This window comes from Equus przewalskii, chromosome 1 (genome assembly GCF_037783145.1).
Source record: "Equus przewalskii isolate Varuska chromosome 1, EquPr2, whole genome shotgun sequence".
Lineage (NCBI taxonomy): Eukaryota > Metazoa > Chordata > Mammalia > Perissodactyla > Equidae > Equus > Equus przewalskii.
Genome location: NC_091831.1, coordinates 33842148 through 33853770, shown reverse-complemented (window position 1 = coordinate 33853770; position 11623 = coordinate 33842148). Strand labels below are relative to the sequence as shown.

At 36.3% G+C, this 11623-nt stretch overlaps 1 protein-coding gene across 1 annotated transcript in view; it reads right to left on the bottom strand.

Annotated features, from left to right (window-relative positions):
- Positions 1–1368: 1368 nt before the first annotated feature.
- The window catches only part of LOC103555431 (cytochrome P450 2C21-like), a 38265-nt gene continuing 28010 nt past the window's right edge, over positions 1369–11623 (bottom strand). Inside the window, exons 8-9 of the mRNA XM_008526977.2 lie at positions 3912–4053; positions 1369–1915 (exon numbers count right to left, since the gene is read on the bottom strand). Of these exons, the coding sequence (XP_008525199.2) occupies positions 1734–1915; positions 3912–4053 (324 nt within the window). The 3' untranslated portion in view covers positions 1369–1733. The remainder of the gene's footprint in view (positions 1916–3911; positions 4054–11623) is intronic.

Below are 11623 nucleotides of genomic sequence, written 5' to 3'. Positions count from 1 at the left end.
TTGCAGACTTTCACTGTTACCTTCAGGCTTCAACTGAAGTCAATATGTTTACTTGGTCTTTCCTACTTGGCTGACTCTAAACTCCATTTTTTTTCCCTACTAGCCCTGGGGATGTGCCAAAAACTTTTTTCAGGTTCTAAAGCTCCTATGTGAGATTTTATAATCAGCCTTTCAGCCTCTCAGCTCTTGATTTCAAATGAGCAATCAACTCAAGGGTAAAATCACATCAAAAAGCATTCTTCCCAATATGGATTTCCCAAATGCTGTTATCTTCTCCCCACAAATCTTCACAATTTTTATCACTTTCCCATGCTTAAAAACAAATATTAGTGTAAATATATGTGTGTATATGTGTATGTGATGTCAGAGAGAGAGAGATACAAAGGTGTAGATGCTATTTATAGAAATTTCTGGTCATTGCAATGAAATATTATTTGCAGATGGTAGGACTTCCTACTTGAAAAAATCCATGATAGGTAATTAAAATTATTAAATGTACAAAAAAAATTGCCCTCAGTATAAGAGTTTGGTCAAATAGTGTTTCTATTACACTCATGATAGAAAAGTAAACATATATAATTTTTAGTGCAATATTCTTCATATATATCTATGAAAAATAAATGTGCACATATATGTGCAGCCATATCACATCTAGGAAACTATCGTAAAGAAGTAGCACAGGAATAATAAAAGATATATGCACATAATAGCATGTAACAAAAGTTCAAAAGTTGCAAAAATTTCAAAAATAATCTAAACAACCTTGGATAGTGAGATCATTTTAAAATTATTATGTAAAATTATTATAGGCAATCAGCAGGGTATATGAGACACATTTATTTATACTGTTTGTAAAACTATCTATATGTTACTATATAAATGTCACCGTCAAATCATAGCTATTATGATACATATATAATGTGATAAACATGCTTATATTACATGTAAATATATACATGTGTGTATATATGTATATTCACACATACACATAAAACCACACATAAATTTCTGTATGTATGTGTTCAAATATAACCATTCATATATATTATATTCCCCTCTTCTGTGCCTTAATATATCTGTGTGCATGTGTCTTTAACCACTAGGGCAAAAGAGGAAGGACATCCTTGGACAGATCAACAAATTCATGCAATTGCCTCTGGATGAAATGATCTTCCTCTATTTTCTCCCCACATGTATATACATATACATACATACACCTATACAAACATACATATGCAAACATACACAGCACATACATAATTATATTTTAATAATCATAGCGAAAGTATAGAAATTCTACATGCCAAACTGTCAAGAGATCATTCCCCTGGAGAGCTAGATACGAATAAGAGATGAGTCAATTTCATATTTTGTTTTTAAAATGTTTTAACCCATGGGATAATTTCAAATTTTTAATTTTTAATAAAACAAAATATGACATCTATAAGGTGCCTTCCACTTTGTGTACACTGCAGATGAGATGTAGCTTGAGATCTCAAAATTGTGTTACAATAAGAAGTTTATTGGAGACAAACCAGTGAGCTTTACTTCATGCAGGGAAATTTGAACTGAATCTTAAAGGATGGGGAAAATTAGAAGAGACAGGGCTCAGGAACGTCATTTCTGCTGTTAAGGGGGAATGGATAATGGCTAACAAACAGGACAGAAAGCATCTGGCTTGTTCAGATGAGGCTAGCGAGTCTCGCTCTGTGATCAGGCGGCCTGCCCTTTCTTCAGACTGGAATGAAACAGAGCTCATAGAAGGGTGGTACAGAGGTTATCCCACTGGCAATTGGGGTAGTGTCAATGTCCTTTGGGTCAACCAGAGGTTTCAAGGTAAAATGCTGTAAAATGTTGGTCAGGAGTAAAAACAGCTCCATGCGGGCCAGGCCTTCTCCAACACAAACTCTTTTTCCTAAAAAATGACATATAAAGTAAATATTCATTTAATTCTACTTCTGAGTTAGCACACAGGGAGGCTTAAATAAATGGAATTAATTAATAAAGGACTAATTAACTGATGGCTTCTTCTATCTACACTCAAACCTGGTTTCCTTCATTTCCTCAGCATGGATTTCTGGGTACATGCTTTCTGAAAAAATCTTTTCTCTACCTCCACATTGAAATTGTTTTGCTGAGGCTTGCCAATGACATCTTTCTATACACACACACAAAAACACACGTGTACACTTACTATCCCAACTGGCATGAGACACACCCTATACATCTACCTCCCAAGACCCAACAATAGATTTATTTCTCTTTATCTGGATTCTAAAGGATAATCTTAACCTCGTCATGTCCTACTTTAAAAAATTTCTAGACCTTACCATTGCCAAGTATAAAAATAATACAGTAAACTAGCCAAAAGCGTTACTAAGTCTTCACAAATCTCCAAAAAGACTGGTAATTTCAAATATTATCTGAGATTCCAGTCATTCCTCAACTGAAATAGTCTTCCTCTCCACTCTGCCTGAGCATATTCTCCACACACTTCTAGAATGAGCTCAGATGTCATTTATTCTATGCAAACTTCCTTCACCTGCTCAGGGTATACAATTCACTCCCTTATCTGTTCTCCACAACACTCATCAGTGCTTCTAATACAGCACATTTCACATGAAATTGTAATTATTCATCTGTCTCACAGGCTAGAGTATAAACTCTTAAGGTACGGCCTTAGATCTTGTCACGATTGCCACAATATCAGGACAAAAGCAGGCCTGCAAGCCCTGTGCAATGAACAGAAATCTCGAGCAGGCTCTTACTGCAATAGCGGGCCCAAAATACAGGAAGACAGGCCAGGACTAGTGCAGCAGTATCTTGCTTTGAGATCATCTCTAGACACTGCACCTAACCCTTGCTTCTCCTTTGGAATGTGCTGAAGTTTCTTCATTTCTCCTTCCTTCCAGATCCATTCTATGTTTGTTTGTCTTCCATCCATGCCTACTTTGTGTTCAGGAAGATGATTCTATAGAATTCATAAACCCAGAAGTTAGTTCCCTTTTGGGTTCTGAATACATTCCGAGGATTAGATATTGAAAGGGTCAGAGTACTTATTCCTTCAATCCCTCCCTCCAGGAGACAGTTTAGGCACTGGCTGTACTCCTCCATCTATAGATGCATCTGCTGTTGAGGTATCCACTCTCTCCTTGCTAAAGGTCAGTTTGGGTTCCAGTCATTCCAGTAACACCCTCCTTCCCTGGATCCTTCTGACCTAGGATGGCAACATCTTCCTGCTGATGTTTGTCCCTGAGTACTTCACCGTACCTTGTTACTTCCCTTAATCCTGCCCACATCTCCGAAAACGTTAAAATCACTTTAACCTTTTTTCAAGGGTGCACCTGTTTCCTTCCAGGCCTCTAACAAATTGAAGGAAGATACTCAAATGCTACTTCCTGCAAGAAAATTTTCCTTACCCTCCAACTACTGTGCCCTCTGCCCCTGACTCCCAAAAGGCAGGAGTCAGGAGCTCCTCTCTCTGGGCTCCCACAGCTGCCCCTCAAAGAGCATTTGTCACTCAGGAGTCTCATTGCCTGTCAATTTGCTCTCCCCTCTCCTAGAGAGAGGATCTGTTTCTGATTCACATTTGTGTCCCAGGATCTGAGCATGCAGCTGCTACATATAAAGGTCTCAGTGAAGCTTATTGAGCGAACTGGCTTCTTAGGGCCGGTGAAAAATACTTAGTGGAATTGGACTTCTAGTGGAAGCTCTTAGGAATCTCAGTGGTGGGTTATGAGACAAACTTAGTGAATGCAGCCTCCAATCCAATGAGAAATAACCTGGACTTAGGGAGTGGTGCATCTGGCCTCATACAAATGACAATTCATCCAGCCCAGAGTAGCCTTCATGCAATGCTCTTCCTCATCTCACTTGACCCCTGTTGACAGATAAAAATGAAGTTTGCTTGCCTGCTGAAAAAGCCATGAAGTAGTCACTCTTCTTAAAGTTACCACTTTCATCCAGGAAGTGGCCAGGATCAAACTGCTCTGGGTTGGGAAACTCTTTGTCATCGTGCAGGACAGAAGTCAGAGATGTTAATATCTCTGTGCCCTGATACAAATAGAAACAGATAAACTGGATTATAAAGAAGGTCATGCAGCTTGAAAACAAAAAAAGCCCCTCATCTAATCCTTTTGCTTTATAGATGAGGAGATTGAGACACAAAAAGGAGAACTTATTTGTTTCATGTCACACAACAAGTTAATGACCCAGCCTAACAGGTCTTATATCATATAATGTCAGTCCAGGGCTCTGTTCATGGACTCCATCCTCCTCAGTTTGTAGCCAGACACCAGCATTTCCATTTCAGAAAATTCACGGAGCTCTCTGGAGTGCATTGTTCTTGACAAATAATTGCAGTGTTGTCTAAAACGGTTGACGTCACTGAAAATCCAGCTCATTTATTTAGAAGCAAGTATTCAGTCTTCTTCAAAATTCTGCTTTAATGGCCATATTCTTAAAAACCCTTCACTTTCCGACCCAGATGAGACACTTGGTAAGCAAGTATCCCCCTCCTTCGCGATGTTCTTTCAATTGAATTGTTGCATATTCTTATGGAAATGAGAGAGCATTTCCTGTTTCTAGTAGGGTTTTGCCAAACTCAGAGACACAGTGTAAGATAATGATTTGGAGTTTAGTTTTCAGAATCAATCGAATCTTTCCCTCTATGACCATAGGTAAGTTGTTTATTTCCATGCCTCATTTTCATCACTAGTAAAGTGTAAACAACATCTGGATTGGTTTATTGTAGACATAAAATGAGTAATATATAAAATATTTCTTAAACAAATATTACCACATGGTAAAAGGCTCAATAGAGAGACATTCTTTTACTGTTGTGATGATAATGATTTCATTTATGATATCTTGTGATCTTTTAATAAAATCATACATTTCTTACATAGCAGAGAAAAAATTCAAATCCACCTCTGTCCGAGGCATTCTAGTATACTGTACAGCCTTTCCAAATATATGATGTAGTTCTCATTCTAGAAAGGTCATGGATCGAATGCATAGACTGTCATTTCCATGTGGACAAAGGAAAAAGAAACTGAAGTTTCAATATTTCTTGAGCCTCTGCCCCATAACACAACTACATTTGTGATTCATTTTCTGCTCTGGGTGAACTAATAGAAACGCCCTGAGCATGAAGGATAGGAGATAGTATAGTCAGTCCTAGAACAGGCTTCCATATAAATTTAATATGTGGCAAAACACTTCTCCCAGCTGATGGGACCATCTACTTCAGGCTATAACACAGCAACTGCTTTGGAGTTGCCCTCACAACTAAAACAAATATAAATCCAGGAAAAAAATACGTGAAGTAACAGTTTTCCAGCATTGAACAAGAGGCAATCCAGGATTGTGATGCTGTACTGAAGAATATTAGGTAGGCCCTACAATCACTGTGAGTTTCTACCTGAGAATACTTTCCTACCAGAGTGCAGGGAGGTGAGGGCCAAGCAAAATGGTGCTTTTTTGACCTAAAGAGACACAGATCAAAATGTGGCACCTAGAATTTGTGACAGGAAAAATCTACAAAAATGAGGATCTCAAGATTGTACAGGACTATTCTCTGAAAGTCCATGGTTGGGTTGCACACATGCAAGAGGAAATTCCATGAAGCCTGTCCGAGTATGACTGCTGGAGATTTGAGAACTGAAGGTGGATACCAGACATTGTGCAGTGATAGAGATGTTGAAGTTCCAACCCAGTTAGAGTGGAGAGAATGTTCTTGACACCTCAGAATTTCTGTGGTGACTCCAAAAGTTCTAAGTTGTTGGATTAAGGAACCCACCCTGGACTAAGGACCATGCCCAAAGACTAAATTCAAATTTGAAATTAAGCCACCATAACAAAGAATTATAGTAAGTCGAACAGACTGGAAAACACTTGTTGGTAATTTAGCTGCCTGGGAGAATAAAAGTCAATGTCCTTTAAATCTAGACTCCCCACAAGGTATCATTCAAAATGTTGCGCATATAATAAAAAATTATTAAACATGTGAAAAACAAGGAAACATGACCCATAATTAAAGAAAAAAATAGTCAATAGAGGCAGACCCCATAATATCCTAGATGTTAGAATCATGCAAGAACTTTATATTAGGAGTCTATCGAAGCACTTAAATGAACAATTAGTAATAATAAAGAATAGATGGCAAATATCAGCAGGGAAATTAAAACTGTAAAAATAGAAATTCTAGAAAGGAAATTTTTACTACATGGCATTAAAAGCATTAGAGACTGCAAAAGGAAATGTTAGTGAAGTTAGAGGCATATCAATAGAGTAATGGCTGAGAAGCTCCTATTGGAAGAGTTCCCCAAGAGATAATAACTATAAACTCTGAAATACACATAAACACACACACACATTTCTGGAGGGTGACCAAAATCATGAAGGTACTGAAATGCAGAAAACACTTGAAAAAAAGCAAAGGGAACAGGTCGGTTTTCTATTTTCATGCTGTTGTGTTGAGCACAGGCCCCAGGCAGCAAACTATTAGGTGACTAAAACTTGGCTGTAAGCCAACTGTCTCGCTGGTTCTTCAAGCCAGTGACAACATTCAGGTCCATCACCTGTACAGAAGCTGAAAAGATTGGGGATAAATCCTAGAAAAGAAACAGCTGTCCAGTTTTCCCAACACCATTTGTTGAAGAGAATTTCCGTCCTCCACTGTCGTTTTGGCTCCCTTGTTGAAATTTAGCTGTCCATAGGTGTGTGGGTTTATTTCTGGGCTCTCAATTCTATTCTGTTGATCTCTGTGTCTGTTTTTGTGCTAGTACCATGCCGTTTTGATCACTATAGCTTTGTAGTATTTTTAAATCAGGGACTGTGATACCTCCAGCTTTGTTCTTTTTTTCTCAGGATTGCTTTGGCTATTTGGGGGTTTTATTATTCCATATAAATTCTAGGTACCTTTGTTTTATTTCCAAGAAAAATGTCATTGGGATTTTGAGAGGGATTGCATTGAATCTGTAGATTGCTTTAGGAAGTATAGACATTTTAACAATGTTTATTATTCCAATCCATGAGCACAGAATATCTTTTCATTTCTTTGTGTCTTGTTCGATTTCTTTCAACAATGTCTTAGAGTTTTCAGTGTACAAGTTTTTCACCTCTTCAGTTACATTTTTTCCTATGTACATTATTCTTTTTTTTGCAATTATAAGTGGGGTTGTATTCTTACTTTCTCTTTCTGCTATTTTGTTGTTAGTGTATAGAAATGCAACTGATTCTTGTATGTTGATTTTGTACCTGCAAATTTACTGTGTTCATTTATTATTTCTAATAATTTTTAGTGGATTCTTTAAGATTTTCTGTGCATAAAATCATGTCATCTGCAAATACTGACAGTTTTACTGCATGTTTTCCAATTTGGATCCCTTTTATTTCTTTTCGTTGACTAATTGCTCTGGCTAGGACTTCCACTACCATGTTAAAGAAGAGTGGTGAAAATAGGCATTCTTGTCTTCTTCCTATTCTTAAAGGGATAGCTTTCAGTTGTTCACTGTTGAGTAAGATGTTGGCTGTGGGTTTGTCATATATGGCCTTTATTACATTGAAGTACTTTCCTTCTATACCCATTTTATTCAGAATTTTTATCATAAATGAATGCTGTATCTTGTTGAATATTTTCTCTGCATTTATTGAGATGATCACATGATTTTTATTCTTCATTTTGTTAATGTGGTGTATCACATTGATTGATTTGTGGATGTTGAAAAAATCCCTGCACCCATGGAATAAATCCCACTTGACCATGGTGTATGAACTTTTCAATGTATTGTTGTGTTCAATTTGCTAGTGTTTTGCTGAGAATTCTTGCATCTATGTTCATCAGTGATATTGGCCTATAATTTTCTTTTTTGTGTTATCCTTGTCAGGTTTTGGTATAAGAGTAATGCTGGTCTCATACAATGACTTAGGAAGCTTCCCTTCCTCTTCAACTTTTTGGAAGAGTTTAAGAATGATTGGTATTAAGTCTTCTACGAACATTTGGTAGAATTCACCAGGGAAGCTGTGTGGTCCTGGACTTTTGTTTTTTGTGAGGTTTTTGATTAATGTTTCGATCTCCTTACTAGTGATCGGTCTATTCAGAGTCTCATTTCTTCATGACTCAGTTTTGGAAGGTCGTGAGATTCTAAGATTTATCCATTTATTCAGGATTATCCAATTTGCTGCCATATAGCCTTCCATATTAGTCTCTTATAATCCTTTTGTGCTTCAGTAGTCTCCATTGTAATATCTCCTCATTCATTTCTGATTTTATTTATCTGAGCCTTCTCTCATTTTTTCCTGGTGAATCTAGCTAAAGGTTTGTCAATTTTGTTTATCTTTTCAAAGAATCAGCTCTTAGCTTCATTGGTAATTTTCCTACTGATTTTTAGTCTCTATTTCATTTATTTTTAAATGCTCTGATTTTTATTTCCTAATTTTTACTGATTTTGGCCTTTGTTTGTTCTTATTTTTCTAGTTCTTCTAGGTGCACTGTTAGATGGTTTCTTTGAAATATTTCTTGTTTCTTAAGGTAGGCCTGTATTGCCATAAACTTTCCTCTTAGTACTACTTTTGCTCTATCCCATAAATTTTGGCATATTGTATTTTCATCTTCATTTGTCTCCAGGTATTTTTTTATTTCTCCTTTGATTTCTTCATTGACCTAATAGTTGTTCATTAGCATTTTGTTTAATCTCCACGTATTTATGGTTTTTTCAGCTTTCTTCTTGTAGCTGATTTCTAGTTTCCTACTGTTCTGATCAGAAAAAGATACTTGGTATTATTTTAATCTTCTTATATTTATTGAGACTTCTTTTGTGGCCTCATATGTGATCTATCCTGAAGAATGTTCCATGTGCATGAAGAAAGAATGTGTATTCTGCAGTTTGGGGATGGAATGTACTGTATGTGTCTACAAAGAAAATCTGGTCTAATGTGTCATTTAAGACCAATGTTTCCTTATTGATCTTCTGTTTGGACAATCTATCCATTTATGTAAGTGGAGGTTAAAGTTCCCTACTATTATTGTGTTACTATCAGTTTATCCTTTTATGTCTGTTAATAATTGCTTTATATATTTAGGTGCTCCTATGTTGGGTGCACAGATATTTACAGATGTTATATCCTCTTGTTAGATTGTTCCCTTTATCATTATGTAGTGCTCTTCTTTGTCTCTTGTTACAGCTGCTGTTTTAAAGTATATCTGAAATAAGTATTGCTACCCCAGCTTTCTTTTCACTTCCCTTTGCATGGAGTGCCTTTTCAATCCCTTCACTTTTAGTTTGTGAGTGTCTTTAGTTCTGAAGTGTATCTCTTGTAAGCAGCATATAAATGGGTCTTGTTTTTTTAATCCATTCAGCCACCCTATGTCTTTTGATTGGAGCATTTAGTCTATTGACATTTAAAGTAGCTATTGATAATAATGTACTTATGACCATGTTTTACTTTTTTCTTGGTGTTTTAGTAGTTCGCCTCTTTTCCCTTCTCACTTTCCTGCTGTCTCCCCTTGTGATTTAATGGCTTTCTTTAATATTATATTTGGGTTCCTTCCTATTTATTTTTTGTGTATTTATTATAGTTTCTGGTTTGTGGTTACCACTTGGTTCCTATAAAATAACCTAGGAAAATAGAAGTCTATATTAAGTTGATTGTCTCTTAAGATTAACCTTTCACTAAAACCCCTACAATTTTACACTCCTCCCCACATTTTATGTTTTTCATAGCATACTTACGCTCTTTGTGTGTGTGTGTGTGTGTATCCCTTAACCTCATATCATAAAGATAGATATTTTTAGTACTTTTGTCTTTTGACCTTCATACCAGCTTTATATGTGATTGATCCACTACCTTTACCGTAGATTTGCCTTTACCAATGATATTTTTTCTTTGACAATGTTCTTATTCCTACGTGTGGTCTTTCCTTTTCCAGTTAAATAAGCCCCTTTAACATTTCTTGTAAGTTCAGTTTAGTGGTAATAAACTCCTTTACTTTTTGCCTTTCTGGAAAACTCTTTATCTCTCTTTCCAATCTGAATGATAACCTTGCTGGGTAGAGCATTCCTGGCTTGATCTATTGCCTTTCAGCTCTTTGAATATATCATGCCACTCCCTTCTAACCTGTAAGGTTTCTGCTGAGAAGTCAGCTGATAACCTTATGAAGTTTCATTTGTATGTAACTTGTTGCTTTTCTCTTGCAGCTTTTAAGATTCTCTCTTTATCTTTAATTCTTGACATTCTAATTATAATTTGTCTTGGTGGGTGCCTCTTTGGCTTCATCTTGTGTGGTGCCCACTGTGTCTCCTGTAATTGGATGTCTGTTTCCTTCCTTAGGTTAAGGAATTTCTCAGTTGCTATTTCTTCAAATAGGTTTTCTTCTCCCTGTTTCTCTCTTTTCCTTCTGAGACACCTATAATACAGATGTTAGTATGCTGGTGTTGTCATAGAGGTCCCTTAGACTGTCTTCCTTCTTTTTAACTATTTTTTTATTTCTGTTCAGCTTGGGTGATGTCCTCTACTCTTTCAGCCAGATCACTCATATTTTTAGCATATACTGTGACAGGTTAAAAATTCATATTGCAATCTCAAAATCAACTACCAAAAAGAAAAAACAAAAAGAACAACAGAAAAAGAAGCGTAAGTAAAATGTCAAGAGGCATAAATATAGAGTCATCAGAGGAAATAAAAGGAAATGGCACCAAATCATTGATTGACTCAGTCAGGGAAGGATAAATACAAAAAGAAATCACAAATAAGAATTAAAGCCAGGATAATAGACTCAATGCAAATATACAGAAATTTAAAGTAAATGTAGATGACATAAACTTCACAATTTAAAAAAAGTCTCATAATTAAAGATTATCAGACTTGATAAAAAGGCAAGAAGCAACTATGTGCTGTTTGAAGTTGCAGGCTGAAATGAAGAGAATGGGAAATGATTTATTATGCATGCTTTACCCATAAGAAAGCTGGTAAGGTTCCATTAATGACAGACAAAGTGGACTTCAGGACAAAAAGTATTACCAAAGATTAGAAACGACACTTCATAGTGATAAAGAGATTAATCAATCATAGAGACATTACAATACAAAATATATGCGTCCAGGAACAAATTTGCCAAACATGAGGCAAAATTTTACAATGAGACCTATAGACAAATCTATTAGCCACTTTAAATGCCTAGTACACGATTTTTAAGTTTTTGCATTGAAGTGTGCTAATTAAACTTCTAACATCCAAACTCTTCAGTGAAGCCACATTGCTCATAGTCACTCTTGTATGATGTGATCCATTTGAGGGAAAATTTGCCCTGAAACCTGAATTGAGCTGGTACCATTCAGGCAGAAGCACAGGCAGGGGTACTGCAAGCTGAGGACTGTAACCTGGGTTATACATATTTGAAAGTGCTTTGAAAACTGTAAAAGACCAAAGAAAAGAGCCACGGCCTGTAATTCTCCAATCCAGCCAGAGATAAACCTAGATTGGGAGGTTCTTCTTCAAGAACACTGACGTTCAAGATCCAGATAGTCTAGACAACAGAGTGATAACTTAGTACCTCAGCCCAAACTTCAAACTTGGGAGTGGAGGAATTATTCTGAAGGAAAGCATAAAAATTGAAAAAACT